A 25938-nucleotide genomic window follows, 5' to 3' on the forward strand; every position below is an offset into this window, starting at 1 on the left:
AAGCGAATGTTGAGATAATTTAACCGAGAGAAAAATTAAGGGAATGATAACATGGATTGTAAATAATGTAGACATAGTTTATTTTATTTTCAAGAATGTGTAGAATAGGACGTATTAAAAAATCACAAATAGGTAGGGGGAGGGTAAAACAGAGTGGAATGTAGTCTCCTTCTGAGCATGAAAAACTGATATATATTACTGCGAAACAAATTGGTACAAAACAAAGTAAGGTCTTATATTTGAATTCACCGATATTTATTCATGAAAAGTTGAAGCGTATTTGCCTTTCGCCATTTTGGACTAGGGTAACGCACTTGACCCTAGTCCGTTTCTACTCAGTGAGTATAATACATCATTATTAAATGGCTTGCATAATAAAGAATTATGTTGAGTTTCCTTTCTCTGTGGTATTAACTAAAATCCTATAGACTTCTATTTAACGTGGACATGAAATTAAAATTTGAACAATATTACGTAAATAACAAATTTTACTAAGCAATGAAACTGGAATAGTAAAATAAAGATGTGCAAAAACCTTCTCAGTGACCTTTTGATTTAAAGAACTTGAACCAATTGGAATTTAGACCACCTTGTTTCTTCCAAAACTTTGATTAGCAATAATTGCTCGTCAAAAAGGCTTTGGCTGCAGCGAAAAACACGCGAAGAGAAAACATGTCTGATGAACGATAAGTATTTTGGAACCTCTTTTACAAGGATGTAAAATATGATCAATAAAATTGCTTGAAATGTCTGATTTTGTTCTCGATCTTCTCCAAAGAGCTGGAGGGAACATATAAACCAACATTTGATATTGTTGAAGCGAGAAAATTTACGCTACGTGAACACTGATTTCAACAAATGAGGAATGCGAGCAATCTCCAAGACTTGCTGTTTAATTTTAAATGCATCGAATAAAATAAAAGACAAGTGAATTTGTTAATTGTTTATGTGGCCATAGAGAACGATTGCTTTGATTGTTCCGAAGGATAAGAAGCAAATAAAACGGGTAAAAAGTTCGACAATGAAGATCTAGAGGGCGCTGTGTTATTTTTACTTTCCAAGGTCAACGACAGCCATTTTATCAAAAAATAAACATTATAATTACCATTTAAGATACGCTTTCTATCTGAGAATATACGATCAGTATCCCAAACTTTAGAAGTAATTTGCACTGTTATAAAGATGTTTTTGCTTCCTTTATTCAAAAAGAATTTAATCTGGAAATTTTTACGGTAGCAGTAGGTTGTCCATATTTCCCGGACGTATATATACTATGTAAGAAATCACAGACGTGCGAATAGCATAGAACCTGATAAAAATGCAAATGTTTCGATTATAGACATTTATCATAATGAATAATGAGAATATCATTTTTAAATTTCTGTGAATGTCTTGATTAACAAAAAAATACCTGGTACATGTCCATGTAAAATATGAAAGTCTTAGCACCAATTGTTCATGGTCAGTAATTAAATTTTTTCAAAAGTAGGTCAAACTCGAAGTTAAGGTCAATGGGTCAAAATTCATACTTTTGGTTTCGTCACAAGAAATACACCTGACCAATTGTTCAAAAGGCATGGTCAATAATTAAAGTTTTTCAAAAGTAGGTCAATTTCGAGGTTAAGGTCAATGGGTCAAAATTCATATTGTTGGTTTCGTCACAAGAAATACACCTGTGAAATATAAAAGACCTAGCACTAACCATTCAGAAGTTATGTCCAAGGTTAAAAGTTTGTAAAAGGCAGATCAAACTCAAAGGCCAAGGTCAAAAATATTTGTACACAAGGGAGATCTTATCATTAGGAATATTCTCTTTATTGATAATATTATTTCATTACTATTATAGTGTAGATATATTTTTATCAATGGAGAAAAAGTTTTAAAACGTCATGCTTTGGGTCAAACATACTTTATAACTGAATGTGTATTTTGAAAACCATTTTAAAGAAATTATTTACAATTAACTGGGAAAATTTGCAAAGAAAAAATACTGAACCGAGACTGCCATATAAATATTTCTGTATCAATGGTTAAAAGGAGTTGTAACATGAAATTCGACTCATAGTATCTATAGAAGAATACTAGTAGCATAATTCTATCAAAAACGTAATATTCTAAGCGTTTAAGCCAAAAATAACTTGAAAAATCTCGTTGACCTCAAAATCTATTCCCGCGTGCTTCTGCAATTTCCAGAGAAAAGCTGAAGAGGGAAAAGTTGTTCCTATAAATATTCAAAATGGCCCATTACTCAATCAAAACATTAGAATAACTTGATAACTAATATCAAAAGCTGTCAAACCTACCACACCAGATTTCCTTCATTGTAGCTCCAGTAAATGGAAATCCTGTTTGAGATTTAGGTTCAGTTTTATTCAAGTTTTTAAAACAAAATCGGAAAACGATGAAAAAGCTGATAAGTTTGAAAACTCTGCGACGAAAAATGCACTTATTCTTCTTTCGCAGGTAGAAATAAAATTTATGTTATGTGATTTAGTAGGAAAATTAAAACCCTTACTTTAATACAATAAATTATAGAAAAAAATCAACAAAAGAATTATTTTACTAGAAAGAGAAAAAATATTGTATTTTGGAAAGAAATATACGATGCACCCAAGTAAAATTCCGAATAGGTCACTGTATTAACTTTCGCCATGATAATGTAATCCACGACTGTCATTGATGAAAAGGAAGTGTTGTAGACTTCGGTACTGTATTATTTTTGAGATTGCATTTATTTGCTGAAATCTTTTGCTTGTGGAAATCTACTCCAATATATTTCACAAAATCGAAGCGATGAAAAAATAACTTAGCTATAGACTTCGACCACCAGACAACAATACGTTCGTTGACTTTCAACAAAATAAGTCCTAATTGCCGAAACCATAAGAAAAAGAACTTTACACTGTCATGAGCCGCTTCCCTTCATTTGTCGGTAACAATTCCGACATAATTACGCGGTTTTTCTTGTTCATTTGTGTGTGTTTACCTCTTCGATCTTTCAAACTACAAAGCAAATGCAAAAGCGTTAACAGACACAAAACTTATTCTTGTAAAACAGACATGAATTGGAACAAAATGAATCCAAGAAAGACAAATATTTAATTCAAAAAGTAAACGATTTCTACAGTAATACTATTGTTCGAAAATACTCGATCATCATCAAAATAAACTATATGCATTTTGAATCTATTAAAGTCATTGACCATTTCATGCAAGCCAATCTCATGTTGAAAATTATACTTTGCATCTTCATTGTCACTTGTTTATTTACTTTTCAAGTCATTTGTATTTTTGGACAACCGGCGTTCGCGCCATTGACGGTTGTTGGCCGCACGTTAACGTTATCGCGAGATCTCGCGCGAGGAAGCAGGGTCGTTAATAACTAAATGTGTTTACATGTCAAACGCTAGATTCCTCACAAACGAGCATTTGTCACAACACCCCAGAAAACAAATCTGCTTCTTACCTATCAGTGTCACATAGGTCGACCGTTCTCCATTAACCCCTGTGACAATACAAACATACCAACACTATTAGAAAAAAAAAAGTTTGCAATAATATTTCAGAACAAAGGCCAAACGGAGCCTGACTGCAATTCCAACAACATGGATAATGGTGAAGCACTACCAAGTCCCTCAGACGACGCAACATTTGATGATGTTGGACCTTTGATAAAGATGGACAATTTGCAAAATGGAAGGGACCATAATGAAGATTCCAAAGAGAAAATGCTCCCTGAAAATAATAATGTAAAGAACAAAACTAAGTTGGAGCACTTTGTAGCACCTCCCAAGGAAAACTGGGGCGGAAGTGGGGACTATCTATTGGCGGCGATCGGATACTCCGTGGATTTATCTAATGTTTGGAGGTTTCCCTACTTAGCCTACAAAAATGGCGGCGGTGAGTTGGTTGCTGTTCATGCTTTGTTATACTCATTAAAAATTACGTGTATTAGATAATTTGTATAATAAAAATTTAGTGGTAATCTTGGTCTCCTTTTAAGAAAATTATACAAATTGGTCAAAATAAATTTAAACATTTTAAGTTTGTTGAAGATGAACTTCAACATGGTCGTTACAAACGCACTCTTCAAATTCTATAGACAAAGTAACAATGTTTGGATTTAACTCGAATGAACCATAAACGCGGCTAAATCTTTTATATAAAAAGATTTCTTTTTTCTAGGAACTCGTAGACATCTGTTACGAACGAACTTGCTTGAAAAATAAACGTTTGATATTATTAGTAACCTTACATTATAAAGTATTTGTAAGAATAAAGACTGACACTTGTATAGACAGTCTTGGATGTTGCAGGTGCATTTATCATTCCATATTTCACGGTTCTCATACTCGGCGCTGTCCCCGTCTTCTTTATGGAACTTAGCATGGGGCAGTTCAGCAAAGAGGGGCCCATAAATGTTTGGAACAACCTTGTACCCATGTTCAGAGGTAAACATTTTTGGGAAAAAATACGTTTAGACCAAAGATTTGAATAAAAAATATTAAAGAATTTGAGACGTATTTTTACGAGAAAATGGCTTGTACATTGTAGTCCCTTTTATATAAGAATAAATACGTTCGTACTGAATTGTTTTCGTGTAATTCTACGTGATTTCGGAATAATTTTTAATCACACTTGGATATTGTAGGTATAGGTTTTGCCTCTTGTTGGATGGCCTACATCGTCGCTTTCTACTACAACATGGTTATCGCCTGGGCGTTCTACTACCTGTTCTCTTCTTTCTCTTGGAACACTCCCTGGTCAAGGTGTGACCACGAATTTAACACACGTGACTGCTGGCAGTCAGACTGGGATACCAATCAAACACACTCAAATAGGACCTTTAACTCCAGCACTGCTATCTCTTCCTCTTACGAATATTTTGAGTAGGTACATGTTCAAAGCATCTGGCATTCTGTATCTGTTTAATATGTTTTATTATTTCCTGATTGTCATATAAGATTTTTTTTTGCATGAAGACGAGGCGTTCTCAGTTTACACAAGAGTTCGGGAATTGACAACCTCGGTGGAATCAAATGGGAAGTCGCTGGATGTGTGGCCCTTACGTTCATTATTCTTTACCTCAGTTTGTGGAAAAGTGTTAAGAGTGCAGGAAAGGTATTTTTGTTATTTGTTAGCACTAACTGTTAAAATTCACACTGTCTCAGTGAGACACTTTTGAATCAAGAAATTTTCAAATTTACTGAATCCAATTTCAAATGAAATTATTATTAACAAAAGAAACTTAAAACTTTTTTTATAAGATATGAATTTTCAGTGAAATGCCGAAAATTAAATTTATTCGAATGTAAAAAAAAGATGAGTGTTGCCAGTTTAATGTTTTTTTTTTTTTAATTTAAGGTCGTCTGGTTCACGGCCACAGTTCCTTACTTGATACTCACTGCTCTATTGATTCGAGGCTCCATGCTCCCTGGTGCAGGAGAGGGGGTCAAATTTTTCATCGTTCCAAACATGAGCAGGCTCGCAGAAGTTCAGGCAAGTTTTTGCTTTGATACTTGAATAAGTTAGTGTGATTTTCATTTTTTTTCTATTCAAACCAAAAGACACATCCTCTATTAAAAGAGAGTAAGGATATATGCAAAGACTTTAAGACCTGATTTTGCTCCGTACTCTCTTTCCCTTAGGTCTGGATAGACGCTGCAGTGCAGATTTTCTTCTCCATCGGCGCTGGATTTGGAACACACATTGCATACGCCAGTTATAACAAGTTTAATAACAATTGCTACAGGTATAAACAAAAGAACCATAAACTTCTGCTTTTTCCAAGTGATCTGGTGGAATTTCGTTTCCGGATACATAAATAAAATCCTTGTAGAAATGAGTTTTTTCATGATCTCTTAATCTAATCTCTTTTTTATCATTAACAGTATCTTAACTCCTCAGGAATGTTTGTCATAAAAATAGATTATTATATACAAAAGCTTAAAGACTCCTAAATGTTCTTAGAGGGTATACCATAAACACAACACATAGAAAATCTGTTTCTTCTCTCGAGTTTCAGTGTCTGAGTTGATACATGTATTAACAACAGTAGTTTTTTGCGTCACATATACCGGGTAGATGAAGTGTCAGATTTAAAATTTATAATTCTAGTGCTTCTAAGTACATCATGTACACCTAATCAGTCCATATATTCAAATCTTGCCCAATTTCTTATTTGCAGGGATTGTCTCATAACAGCATCCGTAAACTGCATTACCAGTATCTTTTCTGGTTTTGTCGTGTTCACATACCTTGGGTACATGGCTCAAAAACAGCAAAAAGACATCAGGGATGTCGCACAAGATGGTAAAATTGTCTGTTATAGATGCTTTATGTTTCCTTGTGACTTATAGATGCTTTATGTTTCCTTGTGACTTATTCTTTAAAAAAAATTAATTTAAATTTTTCTTTTAAATAAAAGTTCTTTTAAATAAAATCTTAAAATCTTACAACTTTCATAATTGCAGGCCCGGGTCTCGTTTTCATCGTCTACCCAGAAGCCATTTCTACACTTCCGGGATCGTCAATATGGGGAATTCTGTTCTTTTTCATGTTAATTACGCTCGGTTTGGATAGCGCGGTGAGTAGCATTGCTTTATTGATTGTTTTCCCATTGTTTGCGTTCTCTTGACTAAATATTTTGCGAATTATACTGTCTTTAATTTTATTTTTTGTTTTTGTAGTTTGGCGGCTTAGAATCTCCGTTGACGGGTCTCCGGGATCAGTTCTACAGGGTATTTAGACACCGGTGGGCACGGGAAGTTTTAACCTTCTTAATTGTCGTTAGTGCCTTCCTTTTCTCCATTCCATGTATGACTGTAGTAAGTACAGGCTCCAAAAATAGTTGTTACATAGACTTGATTCTTCTTCTGCGCGTTTTATAAAATTGCGCATGGATTTATGATTTACTAGAATGTACCGAGTATTATCAGCAAGTGTTAAAAAAAATAAATGAAACTCTCTTAAATATAAATAACACAAACATTTCTTTCTTTCTTTTTTAAGAAATCGGCAAAAGGTCTAGTAGATTTATGTTCGTATAGATAATTGGAATGCGATTTGCCAGATCGAGTAAATGTAGAAATTGGTGATTTTTTGTAATAATGTCACAAAGTTTGAGCAAAATATTGCATATTTTTGAACAATAAAGGAACACGGTCTAAAATTTGAACAACAAAGAATATTAGTACTTACGATTTCCTTATATGTTGTGTAGAGATTTTATATGATTTGTGTAATTTCTTTTAAAAATCTAAATAAGTCAAAAATACGTACCAATCCATGCATTAGTTGCTTTTTTTATTTTCTGATATCTGTCTAATCTATTTAACCTTTTGAGAGAAAAAGCACATGTGTAATACAACAAATATGAAAGGTTGCTTGAACCAAGAGAGAGTCAAGGCTTTGCAATGCGGTGCAGGTGAAATGCCATGTGCACCAATTTCTTCTCATTCAGTGCAAAACCATTTATCTTTTGTACATTTATATTTTTGTGTGAAATTCCCTACCAGTTCGGATGATAATATGAAAGATAAAAAGATGATTTCAGCACAAACGTTTTATCTATGGGAGAAACTTAAAAGATTCTACACCCAATTTTTCATAAATATTCTTACACTTAGTAAGTGTAAGGACAGACTTAGTAATAAATAGGTAACAAATATTAAATATATTTTGTAATCTGTACGATAATATCATTTTTTTCGGCAATTTATTGAATGAATTTTAAAAAAATATCCGGCCTTCTCTCTAAGCGCTAAAAAAAAAAACTGAGTGCTTCTTTTTCTTGATAAATATACTGTAACTTTTTTTTCTCTTTCTCTTAATTTTGTAGGGAGGTATGTATGTGTTTAAAATACTGGATACATTCGCTGCCGGCACTTCCATCGTATTTGCCATTCTATTTCAAGTCATCGCCGTTTCCTGGTTTTATGGTAAGTCAAAAGAAAATTATATTTAAAATATTCTCACTTAAATTAGAAAGACTTCATGAAAAGTATTTGTTATGTGGAATATTAAAGGAGGCTAACAGAATTTTAAAACGGTGATCCAACTTTTTCAGGGGTGGATCAGTTTTGTTCGGACATTTATCAGATGACAGGCCATAGACCAGGGCTGTATTGGCGAGTGTGTTGGAAAATCCTCAGTCCTACATTCCTATTGGTAACTAACCCCCCCCCCCTTTCTTTCCACCTCCGTCCCTTTCCTTTTCAGCGACCACATACAAGTGCTGAAACATTCGTGTTAAACTTAAAATACCCTTCTGATAATACCCTTCTCATTTTCTTTGAAATTTGATTGGTATATTATTTAGTTCATTAATCAAGTTTAAATTCTAAATATACATTCTTTTATAAAATCAACAAAGTAAATGTTAGCCTCTACTTAAATATTAAATTACATCTAAATTGAACTCAAGATATTTTTGGACGATTTTACTAGAAATGCATTGCACACATTTGATTCAATTTAATTTTTTTTAATATTCATTATAGATAATTGTGATATCAAGCTTTTCTCATTATCGACCACTGACTTATAAGGGCAGTATGGGCGTGTACACCTATCCTTCGTACGCTAACGTCATAGGATGGGGCGTGGCTCTTTCCTCAATGCTCCTGATACCAGGTTATGCAGTGTATCTCTTGCTGTCCACTAAAGGAACTTTTAAACAGGTACAAAGACTGACGTATTTCTCTGATCTCAAGAACTTCTCATGCAAAAGGTGATTAATTGATTGGTTGTACATGTATGTTGTTAAATGTCCCTCTAGAGAAATTTTCACTCATATGAATACGTCACTAATTGCCGGTGTTTCGATTGGAATTTGAATTAAATGTAGATAACGAACAGTATTCAAGCTCAAAAGTCCATTAAATATATCATAACTAAATTATATTTCAATTACGTATAAATTAATTACTCTCAGTACTTTGATGAGTTCCTTTAATCAAACATGTTCTAATGTATTACACAGAGATTGGCAAAGTGCATAACCCCAAAAAGAGATCACGAGGAAATCACAAGAACCAATGACGTCAAACGTTTCAGGGTGAGTCCTTCGAGCGTCCTTGGCAACAGATAAAATTGTCCAATTTTCTGCGCCGGTATCGTAAGAACAATGTCATGTTCTGATAAGTACCCAGTTCTTTGTGTTTGCGAGCACGCACTTTCCTTGTTCTTTCAGAATAAGAATTTTCATTCACAGTTGAACACTATGCATACCTTAATGATTTTTATTCTTCGTTTCAGCTGAAACATTGGATAACCGTGTGATGTGTGTTTGGACAAAGTTTTTACCAGGATTATATGGGCTGTAGAACTTGTATCGTGATATTGTTAAATGTGACTTCAGTGCAATACCTTTCGATATGTCATGTTTTTATTCTAGCGGGTATTCTAATTCAGGTTTATGTTATATGTGTTAAAAAAATTATGCCAGTGAAATGTGTGTAAACCAAACTTTTTATCATTGAAAAAAACAATAAAGTATGAATGTAGTTTTATTGTATATGATTATTCTTAAAACGATGTCGAATAAAAACGAACCCTATTGAAATATCTGAAATGAATGGAGTTAAGTCTCAAACCCCTCCCATTTGCAATTTAAAGAGATTTACATAAAGGAAAACAATGACATCAAATTTTAGAAAGCCTTGCAGCAAGCTTAACAATGGAGACTTAATTGTGATGTTTCACTGTTATGGATACCTCTAAAATTTCCTTTAAGAACTCTCAAAAATACATAAAGATTCGGGTCTGTCTGTCAGTAAATTTTTCTGTTTGTCCATAATTATTGAATGGTTAGTGCTATGGCTTTCATATTTCACATGTGTATCCCTTATGTGACATAACTCTCTCGAGATACCAACAAATCTGATTTTGTGCTAGGGCTTTTATATTTTATGTGTATATATATCATATGACGAGCCTTTTCTATGAGCACCAACATTTTTTTTAAATTAACCTTGATCTTTGAGGTTGAACTACTTTTGAACCTTGGCGGTAACTTGTCAATTGGGGGTGTTAGGGTTTTTATATCACCTGTATATTCCTTGAGACAAGATCTTCCTCTGAGTACCAATGTTTTGACCTCCTAACATTGACTTTTAAGTTTTACTCACATATAAGTAATGAAAACAAGAGGCTCATGGGCCCCATCGCTCACCTGATACCGTTCTTTACCAGATCCCCCCTTGTAATACCTATTTTGCCCCCCCCCCCCTTCCGGGTCATGATTTTAACAATTTAGATATTACATTATCCAAGGATGCTTCCTCATAAGTTTCAGCTTTTCTGGCCCATTGGTTCTTCAGAAGATTTCTAAAGATTTATCCTATATGTTTCTATGTAAAACTTGAATTCCCTGTTGTTGCCCGTCATACCCCCGGGGTCATGATTTTAACAATTTAGAATCTACACATCCCCAGAATTCTTCCAGATAAGTTTAGGCTTATCTGGCCCAATGGTTCTTGAGGAGATAATTTTTAAAGAATTTTCCAAAATATTTCAATGTAAATCTTGGATCCCGGGGGTCATGATTTAAACAATTTAAAATCTACACTACCACAGGATGCTTCCAAATAAGTTTCAGCTTTTCTGGCCCAGTGGTTCTTGAGAAGAAGATTTTTTAATGACCCCACCCAATTTTTGTCTTTTCTTGATTACCTCCCTTTGTAAGGGGACGTGACCTGGGACCCGTTTTACAAAAGCACTTACGACTAAAACCAAAAATTTCAGATAGTTGTATATTTTTGCAAAATTAATAATTCTCTTTGAAACTGGTTGTGTAAAAATTTCTTACCACTTTCCTTTTAAAAAGTATAATTTCCGATAAAATGTTATTTAAAAGGTTATTTGAAGAATTAAATTTGGTCTTAAGTCGTAAGTCCTTTTGTAAAACGGGCCCCTGGCCTTCATTTTAACAATCAACCCCCCCCTTTACCCAAGGCAATCTCTACCCAGAGTTATCGTTCCACTCATAGCGAAGCGAAAGATAACTCTGGGTAGAGATTGTACCCAACGATGCCTTGTAATAAGTTTGGTCAAAATTGGCCCAGTGGTTCTTGAGAAGAAGTTGAAAATGTGAAAAGTTTACAGGCAGACGGACGGACGAACGACGGACATTTGGTTATCAGAAAAGCTAATTTGAGCTCAGCTGAGCTAAAAAAAATGCTATTATACTAGGCATATTACTCATAAGTTATTAATGATAAAGCCACGAACACATTTTCCCCATTTAAATTCTGTTCATCAATACCTGTAGGATGTTGTCCTTGAAAAGTTTATGAATGTCAGATTTCCTTTGTGGGAGAGAATAAGATAGACTCTATATAAACTTTCATTTTGTAATGCATGATATATTTTCCTCAATTTCCCAAAACATTTTTCATTAGTTTACAAATCTATACAAAACAGTTATCCAGTGTACAATATGATGAAGAATCTGGGTCACATCATGAATATATTTTTAAAAATCGGATTAAAACTTTTCAAGCATTTGTTAAATGCAATGAAATTTTTTTTAACTCACTGATCCGTATCTGAAGTAACACGGAAGTCAGTTGTTACAAGAAGCAATTTCTAAAGTACACCATATAAAGAAAGGTATCCCTCTAACGAGGTAGGAATTTTCAATCAATTTACGTACTTTATATACTTACAAGATATCAGGCTTGGATGATTTAAACATGTACTTCCTAGTTTACGTATATAATTAGATGTACATTGAATTATTATATTTTGTGAGAAACGATCTCTGGTTTTCGGAGGGGGAAGGGGGGGGGATGACTTCAGCATTTTAAATTTAACACGCTCGGTGTTAAGCTCATTAGAGGAAAATTTGGAATATATGTTATTTTCTCTACCTACTGCATTTATTTTGTATATGTCACATGAAATCTTTCAAGGAGATGGTGTATTCAAATAGGGTGTGGTGTTCGATTCTAGCCACCCTCCCTCCTTACACTTCGATAAAAATGATGAAAAAATAAAAATAACAATGTACCAAAACACTCATCTGACCCTATCGTCCCCTAGCATACCCTATTTTATCCTCATCCAGCCCAACTTTTGAGGGGGCCAAGATTTTTAAAATTTCCTTTTTAGTGTAAAATACTGCAACCCCTAACCACCCGTTTTGGGAATAAATCGCACTATGGGTAGTTGAATATGTAGGCCACTGCTGGATTTAGAGCCCTCCCTCCTCATTTAGTCTAAATACATGATTTAATAAATAAATTTTTGGTGTAGTTGTGGGCCCCTGCCAAGACCCCAAACTACCCCTTCCTTTTCAAGATACCTGGATCCGCCACAGTAAGCAGTCACATGAAGGCTAATTAATCAAACGTGAACCACTAAGAATCTAACAGATAGTTTACCCTTGAACTATAATGAGATTGTTTAAAGCTCTATAAGATATTTACCAAATCGTGTCAACGAAGAGACAGAAATACCTATTATAATTTTTTAGTCAAATCAATAAATTGTATACATTGTGGTCGATCTAATCATGCAAAAATTGGCTTCATTTCTTTTTTAAAATCCCTTTTTTATACTAATTTCAAATGCCTATATTAAAAATACATTCTCGGCTACTGCTTGATTAAGCTTTGCGGACAATCTTTATTCTGCAGGATAGATTAGAAAATATTAAATTGATTATATTTAAAGATACATGTATCGACTCTGATATACATGTACAGTACTGCTTCGAAAAAAAAATAATATTTTGGATTTTTATTGGAAATATTGTTGACTCACAATTATTTAGAAAAACAAGAGGCCCGTGGGGCACATCGCTCACCCGAGCATTGTGGCTAGGAAAAAGTAGAAATTGGTTATAATTACAATACTATAGAAAAGTGTAAAACCAAAAGTTTGGCCCCGCCCTACCCCCGGGGGTCATGATTTGAACAAACTTGAATCTACAATACCTGAGGATGCATCCATATAAATATGAGCAATTATGGCTTTGCTATTCTTGAGAAGAAGATTTTTAAAGAGTTTTCCTATATATTTCTATATAAAACTTTGGTCGGCCATTGTGGCCCCGCCCTACCCCCGGGGGTCATGATTGGAACAAACTTGAATACACTACAACCTGGGGATGCTTCCATATAAATATGAGCAATTATGGCTTTGCTGTTCCTAAGAAGAAGATTTATAAAGAATTTACCTAGATATTTCTATATAAAACTTTGGTCGGCCATTGTGGCCCCGCCCTAACCCAGGGGGACGTGATTTGAACAAACTTAAATCTACACTACCTAAGCATGCTTCCATATAAATATGATGAACTATGACTTTGTCATGTCTTAGGAAGCAGATTTTTAAAGAATTTTCCTATATATTTCTATATAAAACTTTGGTCGGCCATTGTGGCCCCGCCCTACCCCCGGGGGACATGATTTGAACAAACTTGAATCTAACTACCTGGGGATGCTTCCATATAAATATTAGCAATTATGGCTTTGCTGTTCTTAAGAAGAAGATTTTTAAAGAATTTTCCTATATATTTCTATATAAAACTTTGGTCGGCCATTGTGGCCCCGCCCTACCCCCGGGGGTCATGATTGGAACAAACTTGAATTTACACTACCTGGGGATGCTTCCATATAAATATGAGCAATCATGGCTTTGCTGTTCTTGAGAAGAAGATTTTTAAAGAATGTTCCTATATATTTCTATATAAAACTTTGGTCGGCCATTGTGGCCCCGCCCTACCCCCGGGGGACATGATTTGAACAAACTTGAATCTCCACTACCTGAGGATATTTCCCCATAAGTTTCATCTTTCCTGGCACAGTGGTTCTTGAGAAGAAGATTTTTAAAACATACCACCAAATTTTCACTAATTCTCAATTATCTCCCCTTGGATGAGGGCGTGGCCCTTCATTTGAACAAACTTGAATTCCCTTTACCCAAGGATGCTTTGTGGCAAGTTTGGTTGAAATTGGCCCAGCGGTTCTTGAGAAAAAGTCGAAAATGTGAAAAGTTTACAGACAGACAGACGGACAGACAGACGGACGCCGGACAAATGTGATCAGAAAAGCTCACTTGAGCCTTCGGCTCAGGTGAGCTAAAAAACTTCTCAATCGTTGACCACCTCTGAGAGTTAGAAGCTGCTTTCAGTGCATTTTGTTGAGGATGCTTTATTGTATATGATCACAGAGAGGATTCTAATAATAATACCCTAAATTCACGCGAAACACCATTTTGTCAAAGATTTATTTTACAAAGGTTATACACGTGCTTTTACGTTCTTTGCGGTACTCTTATGTCAACACTTTCCTCTGGTTAGTCAAAAGAGACGAATATAAAGCAAACACGTCCAAGAAGGTACAATTCCGGAAACCATTCCCAGGTTTTATTATTACGCAAGCGGATTACTTGATAAATATTGCAGATGTGTTTTCGGGTGATGCAACTTGTTTGTTCAGTTAATTGATCTTCTCACTGTTCAATATCCAGGTCCAACTGGTTTTGACACCTTAATCAAAAATGTATCATGGCAAAGCAGACCCCCCGAGGCGACAAACAGGCCGACGAAACCAGTACGCTTATGACAATCCCGCATTATCTGAAACGGCTTCTACCCCTAGTATCTTCACAGTGGAGAGCTCAAGCTCACTTATACACAAGGACGGCGTCTCACTCGACTTGTACCCGGCGCTCCGGAGAAACTCATTCGAATCCGCTTTGGAGACAGGAAGTAGAAAAAGTTGGCGAGAATCAACGGAAAGAATGTCGGAGGATCCTGCCAAAACGGCTGGTACGTCAACAGACGCCCTCATAGCAACAGAAAATGGAGAAGGTTCGAAAGAATCTAAAGAAGAGAGGGAAACTTGGGACAACAAAGCTCAGTATATCTTAGCAGTCGTTGGGTAAGTAGTATTTTTATTGAGAGTGTAAATTCGTTTCATTTCATAAGATTTTGTTAGTCCGAGATATCCCACTTTCTTGCGTTTGTCACAGTTTTGGTATTTGACTTGCCAGGAAATCTTTCTTTCCCCGCACCTCAAATATCAAAAGCGTAAACAAAAAAAAAACGCCTGGAAAAGGTCAGATATTTGGACATAGGGTATTTTAATTAGTATTTTAGATGTAATCATTTATGGAAACAATTTTTTTAAACGGGGATATCCTGCTATCCCGCGATTCGTTTGATTCTAGTTTTTAATTTGACGGGGGTGGTGTTAATCTTTTTTCCCACCAAAACAGATACTATTGGCCTATATCACAAAGGAAATGACACAAATCCATAGAGTCAGAAAGAGAGTCGTAATTGAAAAAGAGAGATAACTAATATTAAATTGTATGATTTTTTTTAACGGAGGAATGAAATAACTATGAAACTGATTGAGCTAGACATAGAAAAATGCAAGTATGGAATAAAGTACAGCCAATTGTGTTGTAAACCATTATTCATTAAGGCCTAGGCTGCATGGGTACATAATCTCTATCTGATCAACTTAAAAAAAATTCTGAAGTCTTTATTAGTAAATAATTACTTCCCAATTATTTTTAGAAATAAATTTGGTCTTAATTTGTAAACAATGACCAGATGGCATAAAGTATAAAGACAGAGATTGTACATATGGTTTGAAAAAAAAGTGCAGGCGACTATACCCCGCTGGTTTGACATTTCTGCTAATAAGGCAAAACGGCGGGGCGTCCACGTGTGCACAAAATCAGAGACCCATTGCCGACTGTAATTAGTACATTTACTATGTATCCATAAATCATCACTACTGATAAGATGTTATCTAAATACTCAATATTACTTATTTATTAACCATGTTAATCACAAAAAAGATTAAAATTGCCAGCGTCAAAATTATGTCAACTATATGACATGGCTTCGTCTCTATTTTTTTATTGAATGAAAAACTCGTACTTTCTAAATATTCCTCTAAACTCTCAAATTATTTTCTATAAATATATAATCAAAATCGTCTTATAAACTAAATTTTATTTTGCAGATACGCTGTAGGATTGGGAAATGTTTGGCGTTTTCCATATTTAGCACAGAAAAATGGAGGCGGTGAGTTGATTAATAACTTTTTCATTTGTGCAATAGATATTAAGAAAAAAAACTTTGTCATGACTATACAAAGCAAAAAAGAAGGGAAAAACACGAATTTAAAGCTAACTGACCTTGAATAGAGGACACAGTTTTAAATGATGCATGATAAATGAACCTGTGAGTGGGCGATACCTGGGTATATGAATCTCGATCGGTGACGGTGTTAAATAAAAGAAAATTGAAGCACACGCATGGATTAAAGTGCATTTTGACTAAAATCAATTTCATAGGACATATTACATAAATGTCTAATGTAAAAAAAATATATAAAAAAATGGGGGGAGGGGAATCACACACAAAACTGCACATTCATCAAAATTAACTGAAACTGCGGTACATGTATATCCTATACTTTGTAAGACAACCTAGTTTGTAAATAAATTTTAATTACTGAAATTCACATTTATTATAGGAGGACTATAGAAGAAAAACAAGAACTATTTAATTAATTAAATTTTTATAAAATTATAGTAAAATATACTATAATACTTTCACAAAATATTTTACGACTAAGACTAAAATTTCACCACTCTGTAATTTTTAATTTTTCTAAATAAATAATTACAATCTAATTATAAAATATGCAATATTATAGAAAATTGAGATTTTCTCAGTTTTAGATATTAGTTGTAGAATGGGGGAAAATGTTTAGTCTTTTTCGTTTCTTTGTGAAAAGAGCCACCGGTGTCTTATTTTCTATATTTTTTCTTACTTTACAGGTGCTTTTCTCATACCGTACACAATCATGTTGGCGATTGAAGGCGTTCCCATCTTTTACTTGGAGCTTGCAGTGGGTCAGCGCTTGCGTAAAGGTGCCATTGGCGCCTGGAACCAAATATCGCCGTATCTTGCTGGTATCGGAATAGCTAGTGCTATGGTTTCCTTCTGGGTCTCGTTGTATTATAATACTATAATAGCCTGGTGTCTGTATTATCTAGTCAACAGTTTCCAGTCTCCCCTGCCGTGGGCTGAATGTCCTGGAAATGTCACGGAGTGTTCGGTTAGTTACTTTCGGGGACTCAGTATAAAAGAAACACAGAATTTCCATGATTCAATAAATTTCATTGTATAGATAGAAAAATCTTTGAATTCATAAGTTAAAGAACCTTTGCATTATCATACATCTTTAAATAGTAAATGCTCTCGATTTACCAATACTGCACATCAAAACACATATCTAAGAAACTAATTTTAGTATCATTTAACTATAATCCGGGTCTATACCTTTTCCCTCTGTCTTTTTCTTTGAAAAAGCATAAACTTTTCTAATCGAATCGCAATTTACTTTTTTGGTATAAAATATATATAAATTCTTAATTTTAGATGAGTGGCTCAACCACATATTTCTGGTACAGGGAAACTCTCAACATCTCACCTTCCGTTGATGAACGCGGGACCTTGAACTGGTGGATTGTGGTCAGTCTATTAGCAGCCTGGCTAATTGTTTTCCTGTGCATGGCAAAAGGAATAGCATCTTCGGGCAAGGTACTCACATATATATAATTTCTGAAATGGTCTCCGAGAACTGTACCTCTTTCGGTATTATCTCCAATAAATCTAGTTATCTGATATTTGAAATTCATTTATTTTAGGTTGTGTATGTCACGGCAACGTTTCCATATCTGGTGCTCCTTATTTTTTTCTTCCGTGGTGTGACGCTTGAGGGGTTTGAAGAAGGAGTGAAACATTTTTTCGTCCCGGATGTAAGCTTTTCAGTTCCCTTTATTTCTCATTAATTCTACAGGAATTTCTATTGATGGACGGCACACATAAATAAATCATTTGTAAATTGTACATGGATCATTGATGAATGTATTTAACAAATACAATGTTTTGGAATTATTTGTTTTTTAATTTAAAGATAATTTAAATGTATGTTTACTTATTTTTCAGTTTTCTCGTCTAGGAGATCCGCAGGAGTGGATAGAGTCCGCGACACAAATTTTCTTTTCTCTTGGAGTGGCTTTTGGGGGCTTGATCGCCTTTTCTTCCTACATGCCCGTTCGAAACAATTGCTACAGAGACGCCATCTTGGTTTCTGTCGTAAACTGTGGCACTTCCGTCTTTGCAGGAGTCGTAATTTTCTCAATTCTAGGTATATATTTCAGATTATAATCAAAGAATATGATATACATGTATTGGAGTTAATAGGTAAAGGAACAGAGCTAGTAATTTCAGTTGAACATTTTATTAAATTCTGACTCAACCTTAGGACAAAAATGACCATCGAGCAAAAACTACTGGAACAGTTATATGCATATTCTTTCTAAAAAACAATTCAATAAAATTATGCCAAACCTACATTTTCAGGATTCAAGGCAACACAGAGTTTTAAGGCCTGTAATGCCCAGAACGATTTGTTATTGAGCCAGAATATGACAACAGGGTTCCTGACATGTGACATCAAAACAGAGATACAGAAGGTAAAAAACCCCTCCCCACTACTCACGCACACATACAATACAGAATATTTCTATATATCCCTATTTATCCTTCAAGCTTCTGCAAATTAAAAAGTGCCCGATGAGTTTTTCACCAAATGAAAAATAATAAAAACACTGTATCTGATGTTAAAACTGGTAAAAACGCACCTTTTATGTCTTATTTATAGGGCTTATACAAATTTTGTTAATCAGTAACAACTTAAGCCACCAATCTATTGCCGTTTCTGTTAAAATAACTATTAACATGTTCGTTTTGTGAAATAAAGAATCCCGCAATGTTTAAGGCAGCGTGAATGACCAGTGAACTCGCATTTTCAAATTTAATTATTTTAGAATCTTTAATTTAAAAAAAAAATTCTGTTACATTTTAAGAGCGGATCAGGAACAGGACTGGCGTTCATTGCCTTCACAGAAGCCATTAACCAGTTACCCGCCGCCCCCGTATGGTCAGTGTTGTTCTTTCTGATGTTGCTGACCCTCGGGCTGGACAGTATGTTCGGAATGTTAGAGGGGGTCGTCACCTCCATCATCGACATGAACCTCGTCAAAAACCTCCGTAAAGAAGTGTGTGCAGGTAAAAAGAACTTGTTAATTTTTGTAAATACTAATTATCATTATCAAATTATCAATATAGAAATTTAATCCATTTCATGTTTGATTCTAATGAAATACACCTTTCCTCAAAGAAAATTTTCACGTGCCCGCAAAGTTCTGATCTATTTTGACATCTATACCACCATAGATTTAAGTACGCATGAACAAAAACTTACTGTACTGTTACTGTTGCTCTTTTTATATATCTAAGCTGGTTTTGTCTCTGGTTGTTAGATTTAATCCTATCGTTTTTACATTGCATTTTCCCTGTCTTCCAGCTGTCCTTTGTTTGGTTTCCTTACTGATCTCCTTCTGCTTTGCGGATTCAGCGGGCCCTTACATTTTTGTTCTGTTTGATGAATACAGTGGAAATATCCCTCTCCTTATCATCGCTCTTGGCGAACTCCTCGGACTAACGTATGCGTACGGACTAAAAAGGTAAGATCTCGTACTAAAGAGTAATTATTGCAACAGATCATGACACAGATTTGTTAGAGCTATACTAACCACCTTTGAAAAGAATACACTTGAAAAGATATTGAAAAAAAAATCAAATTTTACTTTATATTTTCAGTTGATAAATGCTTCTTTTTTCTCATTTCGAAAGGTTTGGTGACGACATTGAACTAATGACAGGACAAAGACCTAATTATTATTGGTTGATTATGTGGAAGTACGTATCTCCGCTAGTTATCATCGTCATTTTCCTCGCAAGTTTCATCAAATCAATGATCAGCAGCGCGACGTACGAGGCATGGATTCCCTCCATAGTAAGTTGTAAAAATTTATTCGAGGAAATATTTAGGAACGTTTTTTTCTGTATTTTATTGCTTTTCGATTGCTTTTTTATTTGATCTATCTCTCCATTAAAATTGAATGGAAATGATGACGTTACACAATGTTGATGACGCAGTGAGCTGTTTCTCTACCGTGTAAATTTCATTTTATTTTCAGGCGGATAATATAACAACAGAGTGGCCAGCATGGTGTAAGTTTATAGCAGCAATGTTAATTATCAGCGCCATGGGGTGGATCCCCCTAGTAGCAATTGTGAAAAAATTCAATCTTGTAAAATGGGAACCGGAAACGCCAGCGGAGTTTCCGGAAGAAGAACTTGTTGCCGAGAGGGGAATAAAACCTCATATACCATCTGACAGAGAAAGGAAATGGCTTTACTGGTTAGAGAAGTTGTAAGAAACGGGATTGGTGCAATATAAACTGTCTCTGTGTCCACTTTTAGATAATATTCAATGTAAAATATTTTAGCAAGTTAATTTAACAAAGTTGCATAGATTATGATTTTATACTTTTATATGCAGAAGACCTTTTACAGTACTTCCAGTTTATAGAACTATTATAAAGTTGCATCAATTATTATAGTTTTTGTACTTTTATACGAAAAATTGTTTTCAAGCCACTTCGAACATTTTTATGAAAATTGCTTTTATAGGAATTATCATATTATGCAATACTTTAGTTTTTATGACATTGTAACATTAAAATATTTTATAGTTTTATCTATTTTGACTTATTAATCGCGACATAGAACTGGATTATAGATTGATTCTTCCGCTAAGCACAATCTTTGAACATTTCTATTTCTATCTGTTTTCTTTGTGATAACTCATTGAAAGTTAGTTGAGTTGATTTCTTGAAAATTCTACAGGAATGTAAATTTTCGCTCAGCGAAAGGTAAAGAGCTAAGGAGGCCTAATATGCATGTAAATCTTGTGCATTCGTCAGTGGGCGGGGGCTATCGAAATTGACATGGGAGGCCTCGTGTAATTTAAATCTATTAGACAACATTTTTCAAATATGAAATTTATTTCCCAATGAGATGGAAATGCATGTATAAGGAATCACTTTCTAGTTTGTCGGGTTTGCCAGGGACAACAACGATAATTGGAAACGTGGGATAATTGATTCACCCGTTGTGCAAATTATCCCACATTTCCAACTATCGTTGATGCCCTGGCATACCCAACCAACTAGACAGTGAAATCTCGTGCGTCTGTCTTAGTGACTGGCGTCAGTGGACGGGGACTATTGAAGTTGACATGGTCGATATCGTGTAATTAAAATCTATTAGACAACATTTTTAAAATCTAAATACAATGAAACGAAAATACAAGTAATCACTTTCTAGTGTGTTGGGTATGCCAGGGCATCAACGATAGTTGAAAACGAGGAATAATTTGCATAATCGACGAAGACGGTGAGTTCTTAAATAGTATTCCTTAAATAGTATTCAAATTACCAATATATCCTATCTGCAAAAGTACATCTGACATGTCACAAGGTTGTACAAGGTTGCAAATTTGCACTCTGCAAAGTCAGTCATGTTTCAAATAATGGTAAGCAGATAAATTTTCAGGGGATTGACTACAGGTACATTGTATATTGCATGCACTTTTAAAAGATCAGTAAAAGTTTGAGAACAGAGGAGGCGGATCTAGGGGAGAAAAATCAGACCACAAAGCATTTTATATCTCTTTTCTGCATTAAAAAAGGGCCTTTTTCTTATTTGAGATAAACAATTTTAATCGTGAATCAAGAAATTTGGATGCAAGCTTGCACTACACATACATGTAGGCATTAATATCATTAATAAAGGCGAAAGTAAAAGAATGTTCTCAAATCGGTTACAAGGCCACCACCCCTCCCTCAAATATTGAAGAATAATTTCTAAACATGCAGTTTCGGTACAACTTGCTGCTTTTGATTGGTCCCCATCATTTCGGTCCAATCTAGATGAACCTATATGGTACTAAATTTTTAAAAAAAAATATTAAAACAGCTTCTTCAGTGACTGTAGTCTTTTTGGAAGTTGCACCACAGGCACCTGAAGTATGGATAATACCCCCTCCCTTTTTTTAATGAAAAAAAAATGTGAGAGTGTATAATACCTCGAAAATATAAAATTTCCCAGTCAAACACATCTATATGTCTCAGAAACAAAAGCTGTAAACAAACAGGGATGCCCCACTTCGAGACAGATTTCCAAGGTAATAACAGTGTTACCTATCATACTTTTGCAAACACTCTGTCTGGAAGATGTTCTTTTACTAGTCTCTCTAACCTAAACCCCGCTATAAGCGTTTGATATGCCGTAATCGGACGATTTATTAATCGGATACATAGATTTTCTCCATTGACAGCTTTGGAGCAGGTTTTGGAGTTGCTTATCTGTTTCGCCTTATCTGATTGGTCAATTGTAATACAGTTTAAATATCTAACCAATCAGATAAGGCGAAACAGAAAAGCAGCCACAAAACCTCCTCCAACGCTGCTAATGGAGAAAATTTTAATGGAGAGAACTAATATAGGCCCTTGGCCTGCTGTTCAATCCATATTCATATTGTACTCTTTGTATATTATGAATAAAATACTTCTTAAACTAATGGAGAAAATTTTATGTATCCGATTAATAAATCGTCCGATTACGGCATATCAAACGCTTATAGCGGGGACAACTTTTGTTTCTTACCTTGTGTATTTTTATTATACCGAATAGGGCCATTCTTTAAACGTGAGAAAAACTACAATCTGATTGCATATAACAACATATAGATGAGTTTGACAGGGAAATTTTATATTTTTGAGGTATTAAGTACCAGTCCATATAAAAATCATGCAAAAGGTGATTCACTCAGGTTCTCAGAATTCAATGATTTTCCACACATAGATTTCTCTTGACCTATGATCCACAGGCACCTGACGTTACTTATTTTTCTTTTAATATAAAAAAAGTATTCCCATACCTAATTAATAAACCAAGGTCCACAACGTCGCCATCTTGGATTTTTCTAGGTTTGCCACATCGACTTGTATTTTCGTCTGAAACTCCGTCAAATAAATTCCCTGCAACCATATTCTTTCTGTTACCAGTCTTTTGGGGTCTAAACTTACGGACACTGCAGCCAGAAGGGCGCATCACACTTGCAATTATTAAAAATCCCTCGTCAAACTCAATCTACTGCTTCAACAATCCGAGAAATCGCCAAAGGGGGGCCGGAAGTTTACACTCGACTTGAAATTCTTAGGGAAAGCCCTTTTTTGATTGGTCAATATATTTGTACGATTATTTTTAAAAATAACCAGCGAAAGTTTAATCTTATTCCAAAAACAATCATTCAGACAATAATACAATGTAATATACATGTAAGAACATTCATTTTATTTTCCTCCAAAATAATTTCGATATAGCATGATTAAATCGATTATATTTTGTAAATGTCGAAGATTGGCCTGCATGATCATGCTGATCAATGAACATTTTCGAGACAAAATATTGAGTTGATTGTAAGTCCCTACTTACATGCACTAAATATAATAAATATAATTAACTAGAGCAAAGCTCGTTGCAAAGCAACGAGTAGGTCTTCCGTCCTGCTTAACCGGAAGTAGTTCTCATTTTTAACAAAAATGAGAAATAACGCCCAAAAATGCTTTGAATCCTCTAAAGCGATGTTAATTAATTCAAAAATAAGCTATTTTTTTTGCTACTTCCGGTTTGACCGGAAGTGACGACTATGCACGAAAAATTAATTTTTAAGCTCCCAGAGACATATGTTGCCCAAAAACTTGTCAAAAACGGCAAAAATACGCGTTTTCCGACTACTTCCGGTTTGGCCGGAAGTGACGACGCTGGAAGTATTTTGACGACTCCATTAGATTTAGCTTGACATTTTCAACAACTTTGCTTCTTTGATGTATAACAAATTCTCAATACTTTTTGAGATATCTGGAAAAAACTTTTGGCCCCTCTAGATCCCTTAATTTAGGGGTCAGCCCTTTTTCCGACATATCATTCGAAAGATCTTCTAATTCTGCACAAATCATGTTCTATATATTTTAACAAAATATTTTTAGTTTAAAAGATAAAAAGCAAAATATGAGTAATTTTTGGTTCTTTTAAGCGTTCTAATTTTTGACCCCTATATAGCGCCATTTTGAATAGAGAAATCGAAAAACAAAAACCGATGTGCACAACTTCAATCCTTCTTTTATCTAAAATCAGTAGAATTTCTGCTCCAGCTTAGCCGTCTCTGAGCCTTTGTCTGGAAACGAAAGCCTATAAATTTTCGTTTAAAGGGAAATAACTCAAAACCGGAAGTGACTTTTTGAAATTTTAGTCAGCTTTCTGATAGAGTTTATAAACGTCTATAACCTCTGAAAATTTGAGCGAAATCCGTTGATAAATGAGTGAGATATGAGGCCTAAAAGTTGCGGTCTAGGAAGCAGAAGAAAAAAAAGAATAACTAGAGCAAAGCTCGTTGCAAAGCAACGAGTAGGTCTTCCGTCCAGTTCTGACCGGAAGTGACGTCAACAAGAGAAAGGAATGAGTTAAGACGCCTTCAGTGTCTCTAAAATTTAAAAAATTTCAATTTTACGTCAAAACCTTCAAAATAAGATCATTTGGCTACATCCGGTTTGACCGGAAGTGACATCATTTGACGAATTTAGACAATTTAGGCATCATTTCCGGCCGACGTCAAAGTCACAAGTACAAAAAAACTTTCAAAAAACTCGCATAAAACCATTTGTTCTATTTCTTTTGACGCAAGAGAGATAGTTTAATTTTTCGACTACTTCCGGTTTACACCGGAAGTTATTCAAATGGATGCGTTTTGTTGACGATTGTTAATGTGAACATAAGTTTTACTTGCCATTATTCAAAACAGTTAATTTTTTCAAAAAATCTCGAAAATTAATGTCACTTCCTGTGTCGACCGGAAGTGACGGATGCAAAATCAAAAGATGCCATGCATAATTGAAAGAGATGTTTTATCATCCCCGAAAATATCGTGATTAAATCTTGAGTGGTTAAGGAGGAGTTGCTTGGACAAAATGGCAATTTAAAAAAAGAAAATCGGACGGAAAATGTGACCGGAAGTGATTTTACCAAAAATAAAAAAATGGTCTGGAGATATTATAACAATGCATTATTCCTGAAAAAATCTTTGAAATCAGTCAAGTAGTTTCCGAGAAATCACGTGTACTATGAAAAGGGAATAATAATAATAATAGGAAACATAAGAAAAACAGTAAGGTCTTCCGAAGGAAGTCGGAAGACCTTAATAATCTTTACCAACAGAATCAGTAGAAGGTCTTCCGTTGGAAACGAAAGACCTTAATAAAACTGTCATTATTGATGCGCTGTTTGAGCGCTATCCGTGGAGAAGATTGACTTTGTTTATTTAAAGTATGTGCACATGCGCACGTGTGTGAGGAGGGGGAGGCACACTAAAATTATTTCAGGGAGTGTTGTGATCTGCAATTTTATGTATTGCAATAAAGTACATGTAGTGGCCTGGCAACATTTTTATTGTCCGAACCATTTTTTTCTTGGTGACAGATTATACATATACATGTATAAGCTAATAATTGAGTTCATTACCAAGACATTGTGTTCATTACATAGCCTTTTATCAATGTGACCCTCCCCTTTTTCAATTAAGCATATGTCAGGTATATATGTATATATATAACTGGATGGTTTGCAGACTATAGTTTTTGAAAACCGTTCAATAAACTCTAGATGATTTTTTTTTCAAGCACCCCCTCTTTTATTCAAGATTGTTTCGAACGCAACGATCTGTAGGCCTATAGATTAATACACTGCATTTTACAGGTATATTTACAAGAAGTGTTTTATTTTTCCCATTTTGAATCTTTTTTCATTTCAATAAATCGAAATATTCATTAAAATGTCAAAGTAATTATAACACGCCGCTTTAGATCCACCACAAAACTGACAAATACGGAATTCCCATTAGCATATTGATGTAAACTTCCGGCCTCCCT

General features: G+C 34.7%; 1 protein-coding gene across 1 annotated transcript in view; it reads left to right on the forward strand.

Moving 5' to 3' along the window:
- LOC134234721 (uncharacterized) overlaps window positions 1-20458 on the forward strand; it is a 30935-nt gene extending 10477 nt beyond the window's left edge. Inside the window, 26 exon segments of the mRNA XM_062716779.1 lie at window positions 3567-3900; window positions 4317-4451; window positions 4652-4889; window positions 4983-5121; window positions 5365-5499; window positions 5649-5752; window positions 6188-6312; window positions 6474-6586; window positions 6690-6827; window positions 7841-7940; window positions 8069-8169; window positions 8502-8681; window positions 8984-9058; window positions 9146-9160; window positions 14070-14075; window positions 14479-14891; window positions 15990-16051; window positions 16813-17093; window positions 17417-17578; window positions 17686-17796; window positions 17987-18188; window positions 18404-18516; window positions 18910-19111; window positions 19410-19569; window positions 19739-19901; window positions 20086-20458. Of these exon segments, the coding sequence (XP_062572763.1) occupies window positions 3567-3900; window positions 4317-4451; window positions 4652-4889; window positions 4983-5121; window positions 5365-5499; window positions 5649-5752; window positions 6188-6312; window positions 6474-6586; window positions 6690-6827; window positions 7841-7940; window positions 8069-8169; window positions 8502-8681; window positions 8984-9058; window positions 9146-9160; window positions 14070-14075; window positions 14479-14891; window positions 15990-16051; window positions 16813-17093; window positions 17417-17578; window positions 17686-17796; window positions 17987-18188; window positions 18404-18516; window positions 18910-19111; window positions 19410-19569; window positions 19739-19901; window positions 20086-20325 (4047 nt within the window). The 3' untranslated portion in view covers window positions 20326-20458.
- The last annotated feature ends 5480 nt before the right edge of the window (window positions 20459-25938 follow it).

The sequence above is a fragment of the Saccostrea cucullata genome, unplaced genomic scaffold (assembly GCF_032062105.1).
Source record: "Saccostrea cucullata isolate Sc308-1 unplaced genomic scaffold, CSIRO_AGI_Scuc_v1 ctg3618, whole genome shotgun sequence".
In the NCBI taxonomy this organism is placed as follows: domain Eukaryota; kingdom Metazoa; phylum Mollusca; class Bivalvia; order Ostreida; family Ostreidae; genus Saccostrea; species Saccostrea cuccullata.